Source organism: Emys orbicularis, chromosome 25 (genome assembly GCF_028017835.1).
Source record: "Emys orbicularis isolate rEmyOrb1 chromosome 25, rEmyOrb1.hap1, whole genome shotgun sequence".
Classification (NCBI taxonomy): domain Eukaryota; kingdom Metazoa; phylum Chordata; order Testudines; family Emydidae; genus Emys; species Emys orbicularis.
This window is the reverse complement of record NC_088707.1, coordinates 7,373,165-7,399,551: the sequence shown is the minus strand read 5'-3', so window position 1 is coordinate 7,399,551 and position 26,387 is coordinate 7,373,165. Positions and strand designations below refer to the sequence as shown.

Genomic DNA, 26,387 nt, shown 5'->3' with positions numbered 1-26,387 from the left:
ACCAGTAAATAGTCGGGTTCAGGCGACGGGTGATCCCGTTGCTGGGTTGTCAAGGAAACGGGAAGTCGCAGCCTCGCCTCCCGGCAATACAACAGGCCTTACGTCTTGTCTCCCTGGGCTGCTTCCTGCCGGCGTCCGGTTGGGTTGCTCCATGGCCGCTGGGGCCTGGTTCCCTGTCTCCGCTCCGAACGGCTCCCCCTGCGCTCCCTCTCTGGCTCCCTCAGGCTCTGGGGGCTGCGGCTGGCCTGTCCTCCAAGCTGGCTTAGGAGCGTCCTCACCCACTGCAGCTGGTCGTGGGCTCCGGGGGTGGCTCGGCTCCCTGGAAGGGACGTCTGACTCCTTCCCTGCTCTGCCTCCAACTGGGCTGGGGAGCCCAGCCCTTATCCCTCCTGCCCTGTCCCCGCAGGAAGTGGGGGAAGGGACAGGGCTAACTGGGTCCAACCCCTTCTGTGCTGGAATGAGGCCGCCCCACCTTGGCGCAACGTCCATCGCGGGCAGTTGTGTTGCACCACCGAAGCTGTTGGCACCCACATGCTCGCCCACGCGGCGGCGTTCCTTGGGGCACACGCTTTGGGATTCGCTGGTCTCCCATCTGCAGAAAGCTGCCAAAACCGAACCAACGCTGATGGAGGTGGCTGGCGGGTTCAGCTTCGCATGTCCTCCTTCCTGATCTCCTCCTGCCGCGTGATCTGGAGCCGCTGACGGAGACGACAAGCCCCGAGCCGGTGCGCGTCCGCTTTCCTCCACGCCCGGCTCGTGCTTCCGCACGGCAGAGCTGGTATAACCCTGGTTCCAGGGATCTGCAGCTTCACAGCAAGCTTGAGGTCACGACGGCCCCGCAGCGGCTGCGGAAGGGCCCAGAACACAGCAGCATGCACCACTGCCCACGATGGTTTGTTGGCCGATCTCCTTGGGCAAGCGGCAGCATGTATTGGTCTGGTTATTAACCCAGAGAAAATGAAGTCCCTGGCCGTTACCGTCCAACAGCCTCCAGTTCAGTATTAACCCGTCTGGATGGGACATGGACCGAGGGGCTGCTGTCAGATATTTGGGCAGCATCCCAGAGCGTGCTGGAGGGTGCTCAAACCACGGCCCTTGGGTCAGCATCATGTCAACTAGGCCTCAATGCATCCCTTTGTGTCACGCACAGTCAACCTGTGGAACTCCTTGCCTGAGGAGGTTGTGAAGGCTAGGACTGTAACAGGGTTTAAAAGAGATCTAGTTAAATTCATGGAGGTTAAGTCCATTAATGGCTATTAGCCAGGATGGGTAAGGAATGGTGTCCCTAGCCTCTGTTTGTCAGAGGGTGGAGATGGATGGCAGGAGAGAGATCACTTGATCATTACCTGTTAGGTTCACTCCCTCTGGGACACCTGGCATTGGCCACTGTCGGTAGACAGGATACTGGGCTGGATGGACCCAGTCTGGCCGTTGTTATGTTCTTATGTCCTTCATTGGCTTGGAAGCGCTGTGGGGGGTTGGGGAGATAATTTCTCGGTGTCTGCAGCTGGCAGCATTGCTCCTGGAGGCCTGCTCCGCCCGCAGAGGGCAGTGGGCTGGGATCTGCACAAAGGCCTCGGGGCGTAGGGCCCCCGGCTGCCACTGAATTTTGGTGGGATTTGGATGCTGATGTCCCTTTGGTGCCTTTGAAAATCGCAGCCAAGATTCTAGTCCCTCCTGTGGCCCTGATCCGCTGGGGGACGTGGCGCGAGGCCCTGGCCTTCTCTGTAAAGTGGGATGGAATGTCTCTGCCCTGCCTGCTCGGGGGGATGTTTGCATGGGGCTCTGAGGGGGTGGGCGGCACCATTGCACAGTGAGCAGGGATCGGAACAATCCACAGGCAGGGAATTGGGTTCAGAACCATCCAGGGGAGCTGGCTCGTTGGGGGAAGGGCTCTGGTTCGCAAGCAGGCCCATGTGGAACGGGACCAGGAGCCCAACAGAGAGGCCTCAGGCCCCCCTCTCCAGAGGGGGATCATTGTGGCCTCGGAGGCAAGCCACGAACTCTGCAAGCCCGTGATCATCCCCCAGCCTGGCCATCTCCTCTATAGCCACCGTTCCCAGGGCATCCGAGCGCCTGTCGAGCTCCCCCAGGAGGCTGGGCAGTGCTGGTCTCACCATTTGATGCAGGAGAAACTGAGACACCGAGGCCCGCCCGGATTGTTCAAGGTATCTCGGTGTTGCAACGCCTAACTGATTTAGGAGCCCGAGTCTCATTTTTCCCAAGGGATTTGGGCACCTGTGAGCCAAACGCCCGTTGACAATTGAGGGGATTTAGGCTCCTAAGTGCCCGAATCCCTTTTGAAAATGAAACTCAGGCTCCTAAATCAGTTGGGTGTTGGGACACTGAACGCAGCAATACTTCCCCGCCTAGAAACCAGTATAGGTGACTTGCCCAAGGTCACCCAGGAAACCTGTGGCAGAGGAGGGAGCTGACTGCTGCTTTCCCAAGTCCCGAGCTAGTGCCCTAACTGCCCGGCCGACTCTCTGGCTGTCCTCTCCAGCTGAGCGCAATGCAGCCAGTCGGGCAGAAGGGCTGGTGTTACGGCCGTTGTGTTGGTCGCTACATGCGCTGGGTATCACAGGGCTTTGCTCTATAGCCCACGACACTGATCCCTAATACTCTTTCGTTCGGAGGGTTTAGCCGAGCGGTGTTATCCCTTCTCCCCCTAGCCCCGTATGGCTGTAATCCTCTCTCCGTGAGCGGGAGATGCTTTATCTGAGAGCCCGGCCGGGGTAGCCCCTGCTGCCTCTTGATGAGCCATCTGCTCCGCCTGCGTTCCCAGGCAGCTGAACGTGGGGGGCCTGGAGGACCCCGAGGGGGGAATGTGGACTGTTCCCCGGGCCACCAGAGAGGCGGCCAGTGCAGCCTTTGCCCTGGCGCGGGGCGCATTCGCATGTCTGCACGGGTCTTGCAAGGAGAGGACGGGCTGCTTGCTCCCCTTGCAGCTGCCTGTTCCCTTAGCCTAAAGCCGCGCTGAACTGAAAGGAAGGGGTGCTTAGCCGTCCGAGCCCCAGGCCTGCGGGTCTTGCTTACGGGGGTGCTGCAGAGGCAGCCGGGCCAGCACTGCTTCAGAGGGAGTGGAAGAGGAAGTCGACCGCCTGATGGTGGGGTTGCTCTATCCCTCCTTAGCAGCGGGGCCGGCAGGACTGCAAGCTTGGCCTGGCCGCCCTGTTCCCCCCCCCCCCATTGCAGCCCTGATGAGTTCGGGGGGGCATGGCCTGTTGGGAGCCCTTAGGGGCCTAACGAGTGGAAACATGGTGGCAGATCCTCCACTGGTGCCATTGGGCGGCCTTGGTGCCTGGCCGAGTCGCATGTCAGCTGAGGATCTCGCTGTCGTGTGAGAGGGGCAGGATGGCCTCAGCGCTCCGGCAGGGATGGGAGTGTGTGTGTGTGGGGGGGGGGGAGAGAGAAGTGAGGTGAATCTGTATGACCCCCACCATGAGAGAGCCAGCTGCGTCATGGTGCCAGGTAGTTCTGCTCACCCCCAAACAGGGACATCTGCAGTACCTTGACGGACAGCTACCCCCTCCCCTGCAGCTTCGGGGGTGCCCCCTCTGAGACAGCAGATGCCCCATGCAGGAGCTGCCCCATGATGCGAGTTAATGGGACCTGGGATTTACTGTATTAGACGAACATACAGGCCCAGCTCCAGTGAGTGTGTTCGCTTTTTTCTTCCAGTTTTGAACAGCTGGTGGGATCAATACCTCTCATCCGGCCTATTGTCTGGGGGAGGGGGGGGGGTGTTATTGGCCTATAAATCCTCCTTCCCTCCCTTTTCTCCCTGATTTTGTGTGTGTGAGAGTACGTGTGTCCGGCTTAGCTCATCTGTTCCATTTGGGACCTCCTTCGAATAAACCGAGAAAGGGACGGTTGGGGGGATTGGGTGAAGGTCTCCTAAGAGGTCACTCGGTTAGACTATAAAGAGCCTTTCCATTGTAAAAACGCACGGCCAGCAGCAGGCAGGACGAAGTTCTGCGCTGACGCAAAATCGTCGCAACCCTTGATAAAATAAGCAACTTCCTGCAGAGCAAAGCAGCTTTCTAGCCTGGCTGGGTGACCTTCGAAAGGCCAGGTTTCTGACGGGCACAGAGATCAAGGGCGCCCACTCTGGCAAAAATGCATGCAGGGTAAGGCATGCATGGGGCCCGGATCATGCATGGTTATTTGCCAGCTGGAAAGATCATCCCTGGGCTATCCAAGTTGAAAGGGCCGTGCATCGCAGTATGCATGTTGCAAAGATCATGCGTGGAATGTATCCCGGGCTAGGTCTGACCCTTGCGTTTATCTGCAAATGAGTAATCCTTGCATGACTTGCCTCACCCATACCTGATCCCTGTGCTTCTGCCTCTATGGGCGGCTGCTTTCTGGGCTGAGCACGATGCCTGTTCCACACCCCACCCCCCTATTCTGCACACTCCCCCAGCTCTGGCCTGGGCTGCACAAAAATGAAAGAGAAAATGTACTCCCCATGGTCTCCTCAGTTTGTTGCTGGTTTCCCTGGTGACTGCATGGAAACTGACCAGCACAAGGGCTACAAGAAAACCTGGACCCCTTCCTTCCTTCATCTAGCATGAAAGAAGTGTCTCCCTCCCCCCCCCCCCCCCCGCCCAAGCCTCCAGGGCTTTGCGGCTTCAGGCTACAACTGGTCTTGAGGTGTGAGTATAGCGGAGCAGCATGGACTGGCAAAGACACCCTTGCCATGGGCTGTTAGCTTGCCAGGCAGACCTCTGCCGTAGTCAATTTTGTGCCCCTCGCTCCATCTCTTGAAGGAGATGGGCAGATCTCAGCTTCTTCATGCTGGGTCTTACGTCTGGAGCTGCCAGTTCTTGCGGTTTGATCACGAGTCTCGTGATTTGGGGGAGGGAGCTGCGTGCTTGTAATTCCCCAGCTCCTGGACTCATGTGATTACATGAGAGCCTCCCCTTTCCTTTAAAAATGAACAAGTGTGTGTCTAGGGCTTGTTTACACGGCCATGTCTACACTACAGTCAATGCAGTGCTGCGGCTATGCCTCTGTAGCACCGTAGTGTAGACGCTTCCTGCATTGATGGAAGTGATGTTTACATCAATGTGGGTAATCCACTTCCCCATGCAGTGGTAGCTAGGGCGACGGACGAATTCTTCCATCAACCTACCTGCATCTACACCTTGGGTTAGCTCTTAGTGACACTGCCTCGAGGTGTGAATTTTTCACACTGAGCTAACTTGCTCTACATTTTAAGTGTGGACCAGGCCACATAATTAGTTTGCAGCAAACAGGGTATGAATTTACCCTGCACTCGCCTGCCATGGTCTAACTGTCCATGTGGACCTTCCTGATGTGCATGAACAGTCATTAATGCGCTTTGATCTAGTCCTCTTTGAAACGGGACTAATCAAAGCACATTAACCAGCTATTAATGCACATCAGCTGGATTTACACAGTCAGTCAGTCCACCGTAGGCTAGTGCAAGGTAGATTCACGCCCCAGCTTGCTGTGAATTGATTGGTCGTGTAGACCTATTAGCATAGCCTATGGGTCAGTGTGTGTTATGGGTCCCGCCCCTCAGTGCCTGATCTGCAGAGAATCTGAGTCTGTTACAGCCCAAGCTAGGGGATGCTAGCACTTTAGGTCAAGCTGTAGCAGCTTCAGCATTTAGCCCTGCTTTGATACCTGGGGACCTTGGTGGTTGCTGAGAGAGCTTGTGAGCCCTAAAGGCCTGAAAAGCAGAGGGTGGACAAAAGGAACCTAAAATGCATCGGATTGGGCTTAAAAACCTGAGATTTTTTTTAATCTCATGATTTTGGGGGGCTGGGGCCTGACTCGTGATTTTTAAATGCTTGGGCTTGGCAGCGCAGAATACATACAGCTCCTCGAGGGCGCGAGGCTCGCTGCAGTCGCGTCCCTGCTGCAGAGAGTTGAGCACTCTGAGCGGAGAAGGAGTGCCCAGAGGTCGGCATCATGATGAGTATTTATTGTTTGTATCACTGGGAGCGACTCGGAACCCAGGACCCTGCTGTACAAACAGAACAATTCCATGTGATCTAGTGCCCGGGCAGTCCAGCCCTGCAGTGGGTTTTCAGGAGAGGGTGGCATGGCTGTGACTGTATCCGGGAAGGAGGTCCCAGGCATAGGGGACTAATAGGGCCAAGAGTGGAGGAAGGACAAGTAGGGAGCAGTTGGCCGAGCTGTTTGGGCAGAGGAGAGGGCAGCGAGGGACCCCAAGAGAAGCCACCAGATATGGAGTGTGGCAGTTGGGTTTTGCACAGAGCGTTGTAGCCCTAGGCCCTGCAAGGTACCAGGGCCCTGGCCAGCATCCAGAGAACCTCATCACTAGGGCCCTACCAAATTCACGGCCGTGAAAAACACGGCACGCACCGTGAAATCCGGTCTCCCTCCGTGAAATCTGGTCTTTTGTGTGCTTTTACCCTCTACTGTACAGATTTCACAGGGGAGACCGGCGTTTCTCAAACTGGAGGTCCCAACCCAAAAGAGAGGCGCAGGGGGGTCACAAGGTGATTGTAAGGGGCTTGTGGTATTGCCACCCTTACTTCTGCGCTGCCTTCAGAGCTGGGCAGCTGGAGAGCGGCGGCTGCTGGCCAAGGGCTCAGCTCTGCAGGCAGCAGCGCAGAAGTAAGGGTGGCAATGCCATACCAGGCCCTCCTTATTTCTGCACTGCTGCCGCTGGTGGCTCTGCCTTCAGAGCCGGGCTCCCGGCCAGCAGCCGCCGCTTTCCAACTGCCCAACTCTGAAGGCAGCGCCGCCGCCAGCAGCAGCGCCAAAGTAAGAGTGGCAATACCGCGACCCCCCTACAATAACCTTGCCCCGCCCCCCAACCTCCTTTTGGGTCGGGACCCCCACAGTTACAACACCGTGAAATTTCAGATTGAAATATCTGAAATAATGAAATGGACGATTTTTAAAATTCCACGACCGTGAAATTGACCAAAAGGGACAGTGAGTTTGCTAGGGCCTCACTCACAGTGCTTTAACCCCGGTCCCTAGTCCTGGATGCTCTTCTTTCCCCTGTCAGCAGCACTGTACAGATGCTCCCTGTCCATCGGCCAGGAGACCTACTCACCCCCTCCGTGCCGCCTTCCCCATCCTGCGCCTCCCTGAGCGGATGTTGGGGGGTTGCTCTCGATGGACTCACCGGTTGGAATCCACAGCTGCAGAGCTGAGTCTGTGAATGCAGCGAGGGAAGGGAACAAATGGAGGTTCAGAGGCTCTGCTGTGCCTGTTTAATCACAGGCTGCAGGGAGCTGGGCTCGCCGCCTGGATGTTGCACTAGATACCAGCAGACGCGTGTGTGTGTGCCCAGGCACACGCAAACACGCGTGTACAGGCACGAGCATGTGTGTGTGTGCACGTGAGCGTACGCGCTAGTGCGTATGCCCCCACGTTTCTCTATGTGCACAAGTGGACGCATACTACACGCATACTCGTGTACGTGTGCCTGCTCATCTGTGTGCACTCACACGTGCACAAATACACACGTACTTGCGTGCAACGCCGTGTTGTTTGAGACTGTCTCACATGACCGTCTCAGAAACAAACGAGGGGACCATAGCCTAAATGAACCTACTATAAGTTGCGTGCACAACTGGTTGGAAAATCGTACTGGGAGAGTACGGGTCACAGTCAATGGATCACAGTCAAGCTGGAGGGGCATATCGCAGGGGTTTGTCCTGAGTCTGGTTCTATTCAATATCTTCATAAATGATTTGAATACTGGCTTAAGAGAGCACACACATGAAGTTTGCGGATGATACCAAGCTGGGAGGGGATGCAAGCGCTTTGGAGGACAGGATTAGAATTCAAAATGAGCTTGACAAACTGGAGAACTGGTCTGAAATGAATAGGATGCAATCCAGTAAGGACAAATGCAGGAATGATCAGTGGCAGAGATACACAATGGGAAGTGACTGCCTAGGAAGGAGCAGTGCCGGAAAGGATCTGGGGTTACAAATGAAATATGAGTCAATAGTGTAATATTGTTTCCAAAAAAGCAAACATCATCCTGGGGCGTATTAGCAGGAGTGTCGTAAGCAAGACACGAGCAGTAATTCTTCCATTCTACTCAGCACTGCTAAGGCCTCAGCTGGGGTAGCTGTATCCGGGTGTGGGCACCACACTTCAGGAAAGACAACTGGAGAAAGTCCAGAGGAGAGCAAAAATGACGAAAGGCCTAGAAAATACGACTTACTAGAAAAGACTGAAACAAATGTGTGCACCGGAAAAGAGAAGACTGAGGGGGGACGCGAGAGTGATTTTCAAGTACGCAAAAGATTGTTATAAAGAGAAGATTTATAAATTGTTCTGCTTAACCACTGAGGATAGGACAAGAAGCAATGGGCTTAAATTGCAGCAAAGGAGGTTTAGGTTGGACATTAGGAAAAAACTTCCTAACTGTCAGGGTGGTGAAGCACTGGAATAAATTGCCTAGGGAGGCTGTGGAATCTCCATCATTGGAGATTTTTAAGAGCAGGTTCGACAAACCCCTGTCAGGGATGGGCTAGATAATACTTAGCCCTGCCTCAGTGGATAGGACTGGACCAGATGGCCTCTGGAAGTCCCTTCCAGTCCTACATGTCTCTGATCCTATGCACACACACATTTCGGTATGTGCACATGTGTACACACGTGTGAACATGTGTACACACCCATGTGCACGTGCACACCGATGAAGATTCATGCCCGAGGTAGACTCCATTCCTAGATCTCTTCCTGGGGGGCGGAGGCTGCACCCAGGGTCCATTCCGGGTGGGCACAAAGATTCAGTTCCGGTTCTTCCCAGGGGATAGACAGCCTAGTAGAAACGTCTGCTTTTCTGCCCCTAGTCTGCTCTCCCTGCTGGACACATGCACGGGGAATTCCTGGCCTGAATGCGTGTGCTTTCCTCAGATGACTGCCAGGCACGACTCCCCTGTGTGTGCTGTACCAGGAGCACTCGGAGAGCCGTTAACTCCCTAGCTGGGAGTGCTTGGCAGCTTGTGTGTGGGCTGGGCTGCTGGTACAGCTCAGTTTGATTCTCACATCCTCAGGGTAGGGAGGGTCTGCAGTGCACAGGGGCCTGGCGGCTGGCAGGTCTCCTGCAATCATCAGGGCATCTGCGGTTCTGCTCTGTTTGGGTTACTTGGGAGAGTAACACGGAGCAAGACTTTAGCCCCACGGCTGCCCTAGGACCCAGGTCAGGGCCTGTGTTGTGCCTCCACAGGCTGTGGTCCTGCTCTCGTTCATTAGCTAACTGGGGCAGGGGGATGGGCAGGAGACAGCTGCGGAAGCTGTTGATTCTTTGCCGGTACCAGAAAGTCTCCTCTTGACTTTGGAGCAGGCTGTATCCGGTGCTTGTCTGGGACTGGTTCTGGGCTGGGCTCCGTTGACCCAGGAGACGTAACAGCGGCGTCTGACCCTGCGTAGTTAACCCCTGTCGCGCCGTTCCCCAGCGCTCCCTCTTCCTGGAGCTGCAGACTCCTCCCTCCCTCAGGACTAGGCTCCGACGCCAACTGGTGTCATATCAGCCGCCAGATGGTCACGACTTCTAGTCACTAGTGAGACGGGCTGGGTACGAACCTGCGGCCTCTGACAAACCCTGCGACTCCCTGCCAGAGACCCCCTGACCTACTTCCTGGCTTTTAATTATAATGCTCAAATGTCCTCCTCCATGAGGAATGGCCGTGCCTGCTTCTCTCATAGACTCATAGACTTTAAGGTCAGAAGGGACCATTATGATCTTCTAGTCTGACCTCCTGCACAACGCAGGCCACAGAATCTCCCCCACCCACTCCTGTAACAACCCCCTGACCTGTGTCTGAGCTATTGAAGTCCTCAACTTGTGGTTTAAAGATTTCAAGGTACAGAGAATCCTCCAGCAAGTGACCCGTGCCCCATGCTGCAGAGAGGAGCAGAACCCCTGGGGGACAGGGTTGTCCTCCTGCCAGAGGTGCCCTGCCAGGGCCATGCCCAGTCAGCTATGGGGAAAGGGGAAGCTGCCGGGTACCAGGCTGAGAGCAGGAAATCCCCATGGCAGGAGAAGAGGCCATGCGTTGGGATTAGAAAGAGAGTTTTCTAGATGAGTAAATACCAGGCCATGCATCTGCCTGCCTCAGCTTTTTCTCTGTCTAGCTATCTAATCCCGAGTGTACACATCTCTCTGTCTATCCCCATGCACCACAGCTTCCCCCAGCCACGCCTGCCCTGTGTGGCTCCCGGCACCCCCGCCCCCTCCAGCAGCCTGCAGATCCCGGGTGCTGGGTACCACAGTGGCGGGCGCCGTGCTCTCCCCATCCCTCTCGCCTCTCACGCTCACTCCAGCCTGTAATCGAGCCCCGCAGGCTGTCGCAGGAGAAACGAAGCGTGAAAACTCTTCCCCGTGAAGCCCGGGACAGTGCTAATTAATCTGCCAGCGCGGCCGTCTGCCTGCCACCACCCGGCCTCCCCAGCACACCCATCACCTGCAAAGCCTGGGAACGACATGCCTGCTTGGTGTGTCCCCCGCCATCCTTCTAGCTCCGCTCAGGCTGCGTGGGGTCCCCTCCAGGATGAGGGATCCACCCCATAACCTGCCCCCCAGATCTAACTTCAAGGGAAGGTCCCATTTCCAGCTCCTCCATCCCTTCCTCCCACCCTCTGCGATCCTGCCCTGTCAGCATCTTCCGCTTGACTCCGTTCCAGCTTGGGTCCTCCACGGCCCCTGCCCGCTCCCACGCCGCCCATCCACGCACAACCCTGGGCACGGCCCTCCTCTGGGTGCCATGGCGGAGAGCCGGGGAGGCAGGACCCCAAGCCAAACATGCTGGGGGTTGTAGTAATCCAGGGATAGCCGCTTGAAACTGACCCATTGGGTGGGTGCTCCCTGGCACCCTGATCTCAGAGAGAGCCCTGGCATGGGTACCCTACTCTGGGTGGCACTTAGGAGCCTTTTAGCTCAGGCTGGCTTGGGCAACGTTCTGGGGACCTTTGGCACCATGAGTGTGGAGGACACTTGTCAGGAAAGCTCTGCTGGAATCTTCCAGGTTTTCCTCAAATTTCCACCCTCCACCCAGCCAGGCTGCATCAGGAGACACACGGACAGAGAGTGCCTCGCCCAGGGGAATTGGGGTGCGCCACCCGGCAGGGTCCTGGCCTAACGCTGGGTTCTAGGCCCCCCTCTATCGCTGACCAGCTCAGCCGCTTTGGAGAAATCACTTCCCCTCTGTCGTGTCCATGTAGAGTGTCAGCGCACCTCCTGGGCAGCTTTTTGCTCGGAGGATAGGGCTTCACTGCAAAGCCAAGGTGGGTTCGGAACTTGGCTTCGCTAACTTGGATTAAAATAGCAGTGTAGACTGCCCTTGTGTGTGCATACAGCTCCTAGCACAGTGGGGATCTGATCTCTGTGTGCGTACAGCTCCTAGCACAGTGGGGATCTGATCTCAGTGTGCGTACAGCTCCTAGCATAGTGGGGATCTGATCTCAGTGTGCGTATAGCTCCTAGCACGGTGGGGATCTGATCTCAGTATGCGTACAGCTCCTAACACGTTGGGGATTGGATCTCTGTGTGCGTACAGCTCCTAGCACGGTGGGGATCTGATCTCTGTGTGCGTACAGCTCCTAGCACAGTGGGGATCTGATCTCTGTGTGTGTACAGCTCCTAGCACAGTGGGGATCTGATCTCAGTGTGCGTACGGCTCCTAGCACGGTGGGGATCTGATCTCAGTGTGCGTACAGCTCCTAACACGTTGGGGATCGGATCTCTGTGTGCGTACAGCTCCTAGCACAGTGGGGATCTGATCTCTGTGTGCGTACAGCTCCTAGCACGGCTGGGATCTGATCTCAGTGTGCGTACGGCTCCTAGCATAGTGGGGATCTGATCTCAGTCTGTGTACAGCTCCTAGCATGGTGGGGATCTGATCTCAGTGTGCGTACGGCTCCTAGCATAGTGGGGATCTGATCTCAGTGTGCGTATAGCTCCTAGCATGCTGGGGATCTGATCTCAGTGTGTGTACAGCTCATAGCACGGTGGGGATCTGATCTGTGTGTGGGTACAGCTCCTAGCATTTCTGGGATCTGATCTCTGTGTGTGTACAGCTCCTCGCACGGTGGGGATCTGATCTCTGTGCGTACAGCTCCTAGCACGGCTGGGATCTGATCTCAGTGTGTGTACAGCTCCTCGCACGGCGGAGATCTGATCTCTGTGTGTGTACAGCTCCTAGCACGGTGGGGATCTGATCTCAGTGTGTGTACAGCTCCTCGCATGGTGGGGATCTGATCTCAGTGTGTATACAGCTCCTAGCACGGTGGGGATCTGATCTCAGTGTGTGTACAGCTCCTAGCACGGTGGGGATCTGATCTCAGTGTGTGTACAGCTCATAGCATGGTGGGGATCTGATCTGTGTGTGCGTACAGCTCCTAGCATTTCTGGGATCTGATCTCAGTGTGCGTACAGCTCCTAGCACGGTGGGGATCTGATCTCAGTGTGTGTACAGCTCCTCGCACGGTGGGGATCTGATCTCTGTGCGTACAGCTCCTAGCACGGCTGGGATCTGATCTCTGTGTGTGTACAGCTCCTAGCACGGTGGGGATCTGATCTCAGTGTGTGTACAGCTCCTAGCACGGTGGGGATCTGATCTCAGTGTGTGTACAGCTCCTCGCACGGCGGGGATCTGATCTCTGTGTGTGTACAGCTCCTAGCACGGTGAGGATCTGGTCTCCGTCAGGGTCTCTAGGTGCTACTGTAAGTTAAGTAATAATTTTTTTTAGTTCATCGGCCACTTGCCGAGGTGACGCTTGCGAAAGGGCCTCTGCCTTCCAAGCTGGCACCGTTGCCAGAGTCAGCGAGGGCCGGCACGGCCGTGGGTGCTGCTGGCATCCGGGAATGGACTTGTAGCTGGCAGGAGAATGGCAGAGGCAATGCCAAGGCAGCTAATGGAAATCTTTCAGGCCTTATGAGTCCCGAGCGGTGCCAGAGGAGGGGGTGGGGGCTGGGAATTACTAGGAGCTAAACGTTTGCTTCGGAGCCGTTCCATCCAAACCCCCTACTCCAGGTCTTCTCCACAGAACGGGATCGGGGCCCATAGGCAAGCTGGGGTGGGACTTGCAGGTGGGATTCCCACCTGCCCTATATGACGGTTCCCTCTAGAGCCAGGAAAGATTGGGGATGTATTGGGGGTGGATTTAGCCCCTCGATCCTTAATGGAGGGACTCAGTACGTGTCCCCTGCCCTGCAGCCAGGTGCTTGGACCCCCCAACATGGGTAGAAATGCCTGGACAGGCTTGATTTCTACCTGATCTGTCTAGTGGGCCGCTGGAGCTCCAGGGTGTCTGTGCTAACGGGGGTGAGGGGTTCCCTCTGCACATGGGCATGGTCCTCTCTGGTCTCCCCTCAGCTGTTTGCTCCCCTACCCCAAAGCCTGCTGGGATGGACGCCAGGCCAGGCCCCTGCTGTGGGTGAAGGAGCCAGGGCCCTTGCTTGGCGCGGGCAGGGCCTGCGAGCGAAAGGCCAGGGGAGTGCGGCATCTCTGCACGGCCCCACATTGCAACCCGATCCGCCTGCTGGCATTGCCTACAAAACCCAGCTGCCCCCTGAACAGCCAATCAGCCGCTGCCCTGGCCTGTCACTGACCGCGGGCCCACAGGTGCCCTGCATGCTCATTCACATGCACCACCACCCCTGGGTGGCATGGGGCTGGCAGGCTCACGGTGCCAGGGGCGGGAGGGGCCAGGCAGCCATGGGACCCACCGGGAGATCCCATTCCTATTGTAATTACAGACGTGGGGCCGGGAGGAGAATACCTTGTCATTTATTCATGATTACACGGGTTCTTGGTAACCGGAACCTCGGAGCATTCGAAGGGCAGCTCGCAGCGGGGAGATCGGTCGCTGTGAACCCAGCCGAGCCCTGGGGCTTTGCGTCCGGCGCATTCTGGGAGCCCCAGCGTCATGTGGGTTGCGCTGAGGCAGGGTGGTCCGGTGGGGAGGAACCGGGACACCTGGGTTCTATTCCAGGCCCTGCCCTTGGGCAAGTCATTTCAGCCCAGGTCCTCCCATGTATCCAGGCGCCTAACTCCCCTTGATTTCCAGGGTGTCAATGGGCGTTAGGAGCCTGAATCCCTTTGAGGATCCAGGCTGTCTCTCAGTGGCACTGTTCCCCCTCCCACCCTTTGTCGCCCTTGTGCAGTTGGATTGTAAGCTCCTGGCAGCAGAGACTATGGGGCCTGGCTCTCAGCTGGGCCCTGCAGGGGCTCTGGTAATGGACACACTCGCCGGAGATCCTCACAGAACCCCGTTCCTTACGGGCAGGGCGCTGAGAAGTGGGGGGATCAGCCTGAGGCCACACAGGGATTCGGGAGCTAACCCCATAGCCAGTGCCTCAAGCCCAAGGCCCAGCCGCCCACTAGGTTGCCACGGTGACACTTCGGGCCTTGTAATTGGGGGGAGCCCTTCACCTCTGCGGTGAGGCACTGAGGTCATGGGACACCCCAGCTTGGGAGTGGGGGCCACAGGCTTAGCTGCTGTAGGGCTGTATGGGAAGAGGGAGCCATCCCCTCGCCTGCCAATGGGGGTGCCGGGTCCCCTCTCCTCCCTGGCTCCCCCCTCGCCGGAGGCACCCCTAACGCCCCCCTCTCGGCTCCACGCAGGTGTTCAGCACCTATTCCAACGAGGACTACGACCGCCGGAATGAGGATGTGGACCCCATGGCTGCTTCGGCCGAGTACGAGCTGGAGAAGCGGGTGGAGAGGCTAGACCTCTTCCCAGTGGAGCTGGAGAAAGGTGAGGAAGGAAGAGGCTGGCACTGCCCGGGCCGTGGGGGGCTCTCCCTGCTGGCACTGGGGAGGCTAAGGGCTGGATACTCAGTGACCCCATCCCTGGGCTTGGGGCTAGGATGGGGGGAGAGGTTATGGGGGCCTGGAGCCAGCTGTTCTCTGCATCCCCCCACATGCACACTCATCCCCCTATCCTCACACACGCACACACTTGCACATTCATCCCTCACACACTCATCCCCCACATGCTCATCCACATCCACTTGCACACTCATATACACCCCCATGCACTCGCACACTCATATGCACGCTTCCCCATGCACTCACACGCACACACACTCCCCCACGCAGCTGCACACTCACACACACACTCCACCTTGAACTCACACACTCATCCGCACACTGTCCCATGCACTTGCACACTCATCCACACACTCCACCCTGCACTCGCACACTCATCCACACACTTGCACACTCATCCATCCACCTACTCACTGATTCATCCCCTGCACAGTTGCACACACAGCTTCACACACTCATCCCACATACACACTCAGGCACCCATCCCCTCGCGCACACGTGCACACTCAGCCTCCCTGCACTCACCCCCTCATCTCCACCCCCTCACCCCTCCCACGTACCCAAAGCTGCTCACTCGTTCGCGGTTCTCACGTGTTCACCTCACACACTTGTTCCCTTCATGCACTCAAAGCATTCAGTGACTCAGACACAGCCTCTGTCCCATCCTCGTGCACACTCATTCCTCTCTCAAACACACACAGACCCCGGCACACTAATTCACACACATCTGGGCATGCACACATTCTTGCACACCCATTCACACCCACGCTTACACGCACATGGCTGTGTGCACACATAGAGTTCACACATACACACCTCCTTGCACACTAATTCAGACACAAACATCTGTACATACAAATACAGACACCCCCCTGTGTGTGTACACGCATGCCTGTGCTGCACACCAATCTGCACATGTACCCCTCCATACACACCTGCCTGCATTCATACACCCTGGTTCACACACATAGCCTGCACACCCACTTATGCACACATTCCACTGTACACCCCCCAGTTCATACACATACCCTGCACACTCACTCGTACACACACACCACTGTACACACACACAGTTCACACACATAGCGTGCACACCCACACATGCACACATTCCACTGCACACACCCCAGTTCACACACATACCCTGCACACTCACTCGTACACACACACCACTGTACACACACACAGTTCACACACATAGCGTGCACACCCACACATGCACACATTCCACTGCACACACCCCAGTTCACACACATACCCTGCACACTCACTCGTACACACACACCACTGTACACACACACAGTTCACACACATAGCGTGCACACCCACACATGCACACATTCCACTGCACACACCCCAGTTCACACACATACCCTGCACACTCACTCGTACACACACACCACTGTACACACACACAGTTCACACACATAGCGTGCACACCCACACATGTACACATTCCACTGCACACCCCCCAGTTCACACACACCCCCTACACAGTCACTCACACACACACACACCAGTTCACACACATACTGTGCACACCCACTCACTGAGTGTAAGTGAATGCACTAGTGAAAGGCTCTCCTCTCTGCCCCTGCGGGATGCTCTGAGAAGCAGGCCAGGGCGGGGCCAGGGTAGCTCAGAGATGGCGTCTGCCCAGCAGGCAGCAGCTGGTACGAACGCAAACAGGATGCTGTGGTGCTGTCGACGGGAGAGAGACAGCACGTTGCCAAGCCTGTGTGTGGTGCGTCGGTTCCTCCCCCTCTCAGCACTGAGCTCGCCCTGGGAGGGATCGACAGGGAAGAGGGTTCGAGGTTGGGGTGGGACTCACGTGTGGAAGATCCTGGGAGGAAGAGAAGCTTGAGGGGGCTTGACTAAGGGATGAGGCTCCTAGGGGGATCAGTCCACAGCAAGGGGCGCATGGGGGAACCAGGCAGCTGGAGGAAATGCTGTCATTGGGCTGCAGGAGCTCAGAGGGTCAGGTTAGCAGGGGTGGAGAATGTTTGCAGCACTGGTCGGTAGCTAAGATCCGTGCCACAAGGGGCACTAACCCCCGTGTTTCTGGACATAAGCCGATCCCCTGGGGGCTGGGGATTTGCACCATGGCAAGGCGCAAGGCCCAGGGGGCAGGAAATCTCGCCTCGCTCTGAAGCACCAGGCGTTGGTTGCTAATGGAGGCAGGATACCGGGGTGGATGGGCCAGCGTTTGGATCCTGTCAGGCTACGAAAGCGAATGTTGTGATGGGTCTTACGGTAGAACCCAGGTTCCCCAACTCAGCCCTAGGCGCCTGCCCTGCTGGGCCTGGGTTCTAAGCCGGTATTTCAGGAGGCTAGCTGGCCCCAAACTCTGATGTTGCAGGGAAGCCAGGCTATGGGGCTTTGATGTGCCGGCGGGTGTGATCTGGCACTGCCCGTCCTGGGCGCTCTTCTTCACACTGACTCGTTCCTTTGGTTTCCTCTCTCTCACACAGTCATTCACCCTCCCACGCGTGCTACCGCCCGTAATTTAGCTGCCATCTGTCCTTGCCTCTCGCTGTAATAAACACTGTTCTTCTCTCCTGCTACTTCCTCGCTTTCCTCCTGCCCCCGGGGCCAGTCCTGGCAAGCGCTGGAGCCCTCCGTGCCGGGCCCCTTTGCCCATCCCGCAGCAGGTGCATCCCTGCTGCCCCGGTGCTCGCCGGCCCCAGTTCGCCGGGCGTAGGTGTTGGGGTGACTGGAGAGAGGGGAGAGCGCCGGCCTGGCTCAGAGGCCCCCAGCGGCGGCCCACGCGACCCCGTGAGGACCCGGGTCTCTCTCTCTTGCAGACTCCGAGGGGCTGGGCATCAGTATTATCGGGATGGGCGCCGGAGCGGACATGGGCCTGGAGAAGCTCGGCATCTTTGTCAAGACGGTGACGGAAGGGGGAGCGGCTCACCGGGACGGCAGGTAAGCCTGGGGACGTCGGCGACTCTCGGGCCAGAAGGGAGCACGGCAACCCCACAGAAGCTGACGGCGGGGCTAGGAGCTGAATACAGAGCTCATGAGTCTCAAAACCAGAGTCTTAGTCCCAAAACTGAGCATCCTACTATAATGCTCAGCTCCAGAATACACGGACCCCCGCCCCCTCCAACACACACGCTTTACTATCAGTCTGTTTGTTCCCTTCACTCCCAGCAGGGGGCGCTGTAGGGAGCAGGGCAGGAGCGCTAGCTGTGGGGGGTGGAGCTCCCAGCTACTCCAGTCCCCGCCTCTCCCAGCAGGGGGCGCTGTAGGGAGCAGGGCAGGAGCGCTAGCTGTGAGGGGTGGAGCTCCCAGCTACTCCAGTCCCCGCCTCTCCCAGCAGGGGGCGCTGTAGGGAGCAGGGCAGGAGCGCTGGCTGTGGGGAGAGCTCCCAGCTACTCCAGTCCCCGCCTCTCCCAGCAGGGGGCGCTGTAGGGAGCAGGGCAGGAGCGCTGGCTGTGGGGAGAGCTCCCAGCTACTCCAGTCCCCGCCTCTCCCAGCAGGGGGCGCTGTAGGAATCAGGGCAGGAGCGCTGGCTGTGGGGAGAGCTCCCAGCTACTCCAGTCCCCGCCTCTCCCAGCAGGGGGCGCTGTAGGGAGCAGGGCAGGAGCACTAGCTGTGGGGGGTGGAGCTCCCAGCTACTCCAGTCCCCGCCTCTCCCAGCAGGGGGCGCTGTAGGGAGCAGGGCAGGAGCGCTAGCTGTGAGGGGTGGAGCTCCCAGCTACTCCAGTCCCCGCCTCTCCCAGCAGGGGGCGCTGTAGGGAGCAGGGCAGGAGCGCTAGCTGTGAGGGGTGGAGCTCCCAGCTACTCCAGTCCCCGCCTCTCCCAGCAGGGGGCGCTGTAGGGATCAGGGCAGGAGCGCTAGCTGTGGGGGGTGGAGCTCCCAGCTACTCCAGTCCCCGCCTCTCCCAGCAGGGGGCGCTGTAGGGAACAGGGCAGGGGCTCTGGCGGTTGGGGGGAGCTCCCGGCTACTCCAGTCCCCGCCTCTCCCAGCAGGGGGCGCTGTAGGGATCAGGGCAGGAGCGCTAGCTGTGGGGGGTGGAGCTCCCAGCTACTCCAGTCCCCGCCTCTCCCAGCAGGGGGCGCTGTAGGGAACAGGGCAGGGGCTCTGGCGGTTGGGGGGAGCTCCCGGCTACTCCAGTCCCCGCCTCTCCCAGCAGGGGGCGCTGTAGGGAACAGGGCAGGGGCTCTGGCGGTTGGGGGGAGCTCCCGGCTACTCCAGTCCCAGCCTCTCCCAGCAGGGGGCGCTGTAGGGAGCAGGGCAGAGGCTCTGGCTGTTGTGGGATCTCCCGGCTACGTCCAGTCCCAGGCTCTCCCTTTTGGAATTATTGAAATTTTGGCTGCAGACAGTACTTTGTGTATTTTGTAACTGATCCTAAGGGTGTGGTTGGGAGCTTGTGTATATTGCACACCAGTCTCCTGGTGTGGTTTGTGTGTGTGTGTGTGTGTGTGAAGGGATGGGCTGGCTATTGTTGTATCTATCGGCTTTGCGTTGCTCTTTATTTAGCTTTGTAGTGTGTGTACACATGCTGCTTTTTGCATTGTGTGCTAGTTGTGTTAGTGTGTGTGTGTGACAGTAATTGTGTATGTGCAGCTTGTGAGTTGCAAATGAGTTGCTAACAAAGCCCTGTTGTGTTAATTATTCACTGTACCTAGGCTGCTTGTGCCTGCAGTCTGAGTTGCGTACCATCGGCATGGTAGACAAGCCTGTGTGTATCCCTGTTGTGCATGTTGTTCTGTGTATATCTATGCTAGTTGTGTGGTTGTAGATGCAGAATTGCCAACCCCCAAGCAATCCAAAATCACCATCAGGCCTCCAAAAATCATGAAATTGGCTTTAAAGTCATGAGATTTTTAAAAAATAAAAAAACTTCTTATATTGGGCTTCTTATTGGCCTCCTTGTTTTGAGGCTTAGGGGGCAGGAGTAGCATTTTCAAGCTCTTCGCTGCAACCGGAGGAGCTAGAAATTCACTTTGTTGTTAAAAATGAGATTCAAACACAATCACCTGACTCCAGGCGCTGGGGCTTTCAGAAAGAGAACTAACTCCTGCAAGACTCGGCACTGTCGTCTGTAGGTCTCTGTGTTAGTGTGTGCTGCGGCTGCTGTGTACCGTGTTCTCCATGTGCTCATGGTGAGTTGCAGGGCACGTGTCGGGGTGTGTGCTGTTTGCATCTGTAACGTATTTCCGTGTTCATTTCAATGGTGCTGACTTGGAGGGCTTCACAATACACATAACTCCCTCCCAGAAGGGTCTCTAGGGAGAGCTCAATCAGACAATCTTTTCCCAGCCTACTTCAGCGCAGCCCAAACAAGCAAATGCAGGAGGGTCTCGGCTGGATTTTCCGTTCCCCGGCAACTTGGGCTGCCACTGACACCCGTGCAAAGTGGGTATGTTCTGATCTCTGGTTGCCTCGCCAAATTACCAGTGCTACTGTGTGTGGGGACACTGACATGGATTTAAACTGGGTTTAGAACGGGTCAGTTTGCACCGGTAAAGCTAAACCTACATAGGCCAGCTATAAAGTGATGGCAACTCAATCACACACCAGTAGACAACACACACACACACACACACACACACACACACAATATACACTCACCCCATTTGCAAGTAAACACATTGAACCATGTACAAATACACTAAGAAACCCATGCAAACCCCCAGTGCAAACACAGCCACCCGCACACACACACACACACAGAGAAAAGACAGGCTCATGCTCCAACACATCCACTTACGCTCACACACACGCACATACTCAGAAACACAATCACACCCACGGAAAGCGGGACCAGTTTTGACCAAACTGGTGCAAAACCAGCGTGGTTGCGGGTAGACCAGCTCTCGCTTCGCACGGGGGTCCATGGTGGAACGAATCACGGGGACAACAAAGGATCCAGCCCAGAGACAGAATCAGGCCCTTTGTGTATCACACCAGCAGGCATTGGGAAATCACAGCGAGTTTCACAATGAAAGGTTCTGCAGAGCAAAGGGGAACCGTCGAGACACAAACGTCAGTCTCGGTGGCCGGATCAGATTAGCCCAGTGGGGGCTGTCTGTACGTGTTATGTTGTGTGTTGGTGTGTATGTGTGTTAGGGGAGTTGTATGAATATACATTTGTACCCCTTTAGGCAGGAGCTGTGGACTGCCATTTCAAGGGCCAGGTCACCACGCCACTCACTCAACTTCAGCTTGGCTCTGTCATGGTCTAATACTTAGTCCGGCCAGGAGTGTAGGGGATGGGACTAGATGACCTCTCGAGGTCCCTTCCAGTCCTACGATTCTATGATTGGGCCGAGCCAAACCTGAGTCGTACTGTGACCTGGTACTTAAAAGCAGTAGAGCCATGGCCGACGTGCCCCTCTTCCCCGCAGCGCCGCAACGTGTGCCTTGGAGTATATTTTTTGGTATATGTGTGTGTGTTTATGTTGCTGAGTCTGTATTTGTGCGACTATAAGTGGAGGTGTTTGCACATGGGTGTGTATTTCTGTGGGAGTGCTTGTGTAGGGATGGGCGTGTTTGCATGGGAGGGCTGTCTACATGGGTATGGGTGTGTGTGTATTTGTGTATGGGTGTGTGTTTTATGTACGTGGGTGTGTCTGTTGTGTTTCTGGGTGTGTTTGTGCACTGGGGGGTGCATAGGGGGTGTATGATGTGCATGGATGGGTGTGCATTTGCGTATGGGTGTGCGGGTGTTTGTGTGTGGGCATGTATGTTGTGTTTCTGGGTGTGTTTGTTACTGGGGGGTGCATAGGGGGTGTATGATGTGCATGGATGGGTGTACATTTGTGTATGGGTGTGTGGGTGTTTGTGGGCATGTCTGTTGTGTTTCTGGGTGTGTTTGTTACTGGGGGGTGCATAGGGGTGTATGATGTGCATGGATGGGTGTACATTTGCGTATGGGTGTGTGGGTGTTTGTGTGTGGGCGTGTCCGTTGTGTTTGCGCACTGGCGGGTGCATGCCCAGAGCAGGCTGCAGACAGTGGACGGCCCCGAACACCGTTAATTAAGCCGCCAGGACAAAGTGGCTGGCAGGGAGTGTGAGCTCCTGGCCCCATGCAGGGGTGCGGTGACAGCGCTGTGTGTGTTTTCGATCCACTCGTGGGGCAGGGACAGGCACAGATCCGGCCAGGGCTTTGAGGTGAGAGAACATCCCAGGCTGGGGTTTGGGGATCTCAGGTACACGAGAGCTCCCCAGCGCTGCCTGATGCCTGGGCCCCATCAGGGGTGTCACTGCCCATGCTGGGGGCCGACACTGGTTTATAGCATGGACACCCCGCCTCCAGTCCCAGGGAACATCACTGACCTATACGAGGGATCTCCCCAACTCTCTCAGTCTCAGCAGTGGGAGGACCGTGTGCCCGGCTTGGCTGCCTGGCTCTGACAACCACATCCATCCTCCGTCTGTCAGCCGGGAGCTGCCCGGGATACCTCCGTGGCAAGGCCCAGGGCCTGGCCCCCAGGATAACGGTCCTCGCCGCTCCCCGAGGGAGGGAGAGGCGGGCCTGTCCTGAGGGGGCAGAAGGGGGAACGTGGGATGAGTGCCTCCAGGGTGAGGTGGGGGATGGGGCTGGCTTTACAGTTTGTGCTTCCCCCAAGGAGGCTGTTCTGGGAGGCCCCACCCATCCTAGCAGGCTCTCCTGCCCCACACATCCTTCCCAGAACCAGCCTGATCCAGCCCAGGGCCGTCCCGCCCCTCAGCTCCCCCTTTGGCCATGGGGTCTGGGGCTCCCAGATACCGCTTCTCCCTGGAGGGGTAGGCAGGCAGTAGAGGCGGCGGGGACACAAGGATGCTGTACCCTCGTGAGGCGGGGCGGTGGGAGAGGGCCGGGGTGCTGGCATGGCTGGGGCATGGGGGGCACAGCTTGATGGCAGGTTCACCCCCTCTGCTGCCTGGCAGGCTTGGGGCCCAGTACGTCCTGGCACCATCTCAGAGCCTCTCTGCGGCCTTGCTCTGTGTGTGCCACTTAATCTAGCAACTGGGAGTTTCCTCCCCCGACCGCGCTGGCCATCCCCGGCTTCCTGAGCGCGGGGAGCAATGTTCCTTCCTCTTTCCACTACGCAGCATTATCTCCGATTAACCCTTTCCAGTGTGGGGAGGAGGGGCGAACCCCAGGAGACAGAGGCTTTGTTGGAAGCAGATGGCACAGCACTGGGGTGATTTAGCTGCAGTTACGCTATCTGGGAAGGGCAATTGGCCCTCATGCTTCAGGGCGTCATCTGATCGCCAGACGGGCAGGGATCAGGAAGGAAATCTCCCTACAGGGCAGCATGGGGGGGTTGATTTTATGCCTTCCGGTGCAACATCCGTAATTGGGCACTGTGGGAGGCAGGGTGCCAGACTACACGGGGAATTGCAGCTTCAGTGTGGCAGGAGACACGACGGTGAATTAGACGGGCCAGTGATTTGATCCCATATTGCAGGTGCCAGGATAGGGGACTGGATGGGCCAGTGGGCTGATCCTGTAACAGGAACCAGGATAGGGGACTGGATGGGCCAATGGGCTGATCCTGTAACAGGAACCAGGATAGGGGACTGGATGGGCCAGTGGGCTGATCCTGTAACAGGAACCAGGATAGGGGACTGGATGGGCCAATGGGCTGACCTAGGTTGGCAAGAGATCTGGGGGGGTTGGGAGGGCACCATCAGCTCAGACAGCTCGTGGGCCTGTACTGATCTGGAACACTGCCCCCAAGCCCACCGCACCCTCTGCCAAAGGCCCCTCCCTCCCTTTCCGTCTCTCACTCGCCTTCTCCCTCCTGTAGGATCCAGGTGAATGACCTCATCGTGGAGGTGGATGGTACCAGCCTGGTGGGCGTGACCCAGAGCTTCGCGGCCTCCGTGCTGAGGAACACCAAGGGTAGAGTCCGGTAGGGGAACGGCGTGCAGCCTGCTTGCCATGAGATGGGAAACACGACAGTCGGGGGCCCCAGGGGAGCAGACCACACGGCTCAGAGCCCGGCTGGTGGGCGCCCCAGGGGAGGCTGTGCTGGGATATGCCACTTCCTGCCGCCGGCAAAGTGGAGTCTTTGATCTTCCCTAGTCTGGCCCCCTGGGTGTAAACATGGTGTCTCCACCCACTTCTGTGTTGGGTTTGCTCCCCAGTTGGGTGGGAAGGGTATAAAAGGGGGTGATGCTCTAGCCAGGCCCCACCCACTCTCCAAAGCCCCGCCCCACAATTCCAGACAAGCTGGATTTTTCTTTTTCAACAACCAGCAATGACCTAGTTAACATTTTAAATGTCATCATTACACTTCAGAGTCAACAACCCCCCACTGCAATTCATGGGGACCGTTTACACCTCTCCGAGCCATTAGGCCAAGTTGGAAGGTGAATCTAAACTGCCCTGCCCTTCTCCCCACCCTCTTTAGTGTGTAAACTACACTAACACAGGCGAACCCGTTGTCTCGGCTGCCTGGAGTCTTGGACTGGGCTGCTGGGAAGGGCTGGTCCCGTTCTCCGCCTGTTTCATTTTACTGGAGGCAGGAACGTGGTTGGGTTTGATTGTCACCCGCTACTAGGATCCTCTGCTTGTGCCATCCCAAGGGGTCGTGATGCCACAACCAGGAAGGTGGGCTCGACCCTGCCAGCACCCTGGTAACCATGCTGGCATCAGCGGCGGCGTGCCTGCGGGCGAGAGGGGAATCCAGCGGGCATGGGAATACGAGATTGCTTGGAAATGGTCGTTGCCCCAGCTTTGGGCCCAGCTCCTGAGATTCTGTGCTGGGCCTCCTGGAGCAGGGCTGCCTAGGCCTAGTGCTTCCCTCTGCATGGGGTGGGGGGTGGGGATTTCACGCCCCATTCAAACACCCTCCGTGACCTGCTGAGACCCAGACTCGGTGCCCCAGGATCTGAGCGTGACAGTCAGGGATCCCCTCTCTGGGCCTGTGTTTGCCACACACCCCACTCTGGGTCTGCCTGTCGTAACAGCTCCAGATCTGTCCCATGGCACCCCACCGTGTATCTCCTACAGCCCCATAACACCCACTGTGCACCCCATGGCACCCCACCGTGTATCTCCTACAGCCCCATAACACCTACTGTGCACCCCATGGCACCCCACCGTGTATCTCCTACAGCCCCATAACACCTACTGTGCACCCCATGGCACCCCACCGTGTGTCTCCTACAGCCCCATAACACCTACTGTGCACCCCATGGCACCCCACTGTGTATCTCCTACAGCCCCATAACACCTACTGTGCACCCCATCGCACCCCACCGTGTGTCTCCTACAGCCCCATAACACCTACTGTGCACCCCATCGCACCCCACCGTGTGTCTCCTACAGCCCCATAACACCTACTGTGCACCCCATCGCACCCCACCGTGTGTCTCCTACAGCCCCATAACACCTACTGTGCACCCCATCGCACCCCACCCTGTGTCTCCTACAGCCCCATAACACCTACTGTGCACCCCATGGCACCCCACCGTGTATCTCCTACAGCCCCATAACACCTACTGTGCACCCCATGGCACCCCACCGTGTATCTCCTACAGCCCCATAACACCTACTGTGCACCCCATCGCACCCCACCGTGTGTCTCCTACAGCCCCATAACACTTACTGTGCACCCCATGGCACCCCACCGTGTATCTCCTACAGCCCCATAACACCTACTGTGCACCCCATGGCACCCCACTGTGTATCTCCTACAGCCCCATAACACCTACTGTGCACCCCATGGCACCCCACTGTGTATCTCCTACAGCCCCATAACACCTACTGTGCACCCCATGGCACCCCATCGTGTATCTCCTACAACCCCATAACACCTACTGTGCACCCCATGGCACCCCACCGTGTATCTCCTACAGCCCCATAACACCTACTGTGCACCCCATCGCACCCCACCGTGTGTCTCCTACAGCCCCATAACACCTACTGTGCACCCCATGACACCCTACCGTGTGTCTCCTACAGCCCCATAACACCTACTGTGCACCCCATGGCACCCCACCGTGTGTCTCCTACAGCCCCATAACACCTACTGTGCACCCCATCGCACCCCACTGTGTGTCTCCTACAGCCCCATAACACCTACTGTGCACCCCACCGTGTATCTCCTACAGCCCCATAACACCTACTGTGCACCCCATCGCACCCCACTGTGTATCTCCTACAGCTCCATAACACCTACTGTGCACCCCATGGCACCCCACTGTGTGTCTCCTAGAACCTCTAGTGCACCCCATGGCACCCCACTGTGTATCTCCCATGACCCTGATACCCTGCACTGCACACCCCATAGTAATCCACTGTTTAGTTCCCGTAGCCCCATAAACTCCACTGTGCCCCCTATAGCCCCGCACTGGGTATCCCCTGGAAACCCCAGGCAACATCCCCAGTGCATCCCGGAACATGGGTAACATCCCAGACCACCCCCGCACCCCTCTCTCCCTCCCATCACACCCTGTCCCTGCCCCTCGGATTCCCTCCCACAACCAGCAAGGGGCCTGCTGGGTGAAAAATCAGCGTTTCCCCCCCCCCCCAGGAGCGGGGCGAGGGGGGCAGGCTGTGGGAGCGAAAGAGGAAGTGAGCGATGCTGGAGCAGCCGAGGGGAAGCACTGGCCGGCGGTGTTTCCGCCTCGCTGCA

The 26,387-nt window shown here is 57.4% G+C and overlaps 1 protein-coding gene across 1 annotated transcript in view; it reads left to right on the top strand.

Moving 5' to 3' along the window:
* Positions 1-26,387, top strand: part of PPP1R9B (protein phosphatase 1 regulatory subunit 9B) — a 42,397-nt gene that overhangs the window by 7,693 nt on the left and 8,317 nt on the right. The window contains exons 3-5 of the mRNA XM_065422594.1: positions 14,598-14,730; positions 17,609-17,729; positions 23,553-23,657. Coding sequence (XP_065278666.1) covers positions 14,598-14,730; positions 17,609-17,729; positions 23,553-23,657 — 359 coding nt within the window. The remainder of the gene's footprint in view (positions 1-14,597; positions 14,731-17,608; positions 17,730-23,552; positions 23,658-26,387) is intronic.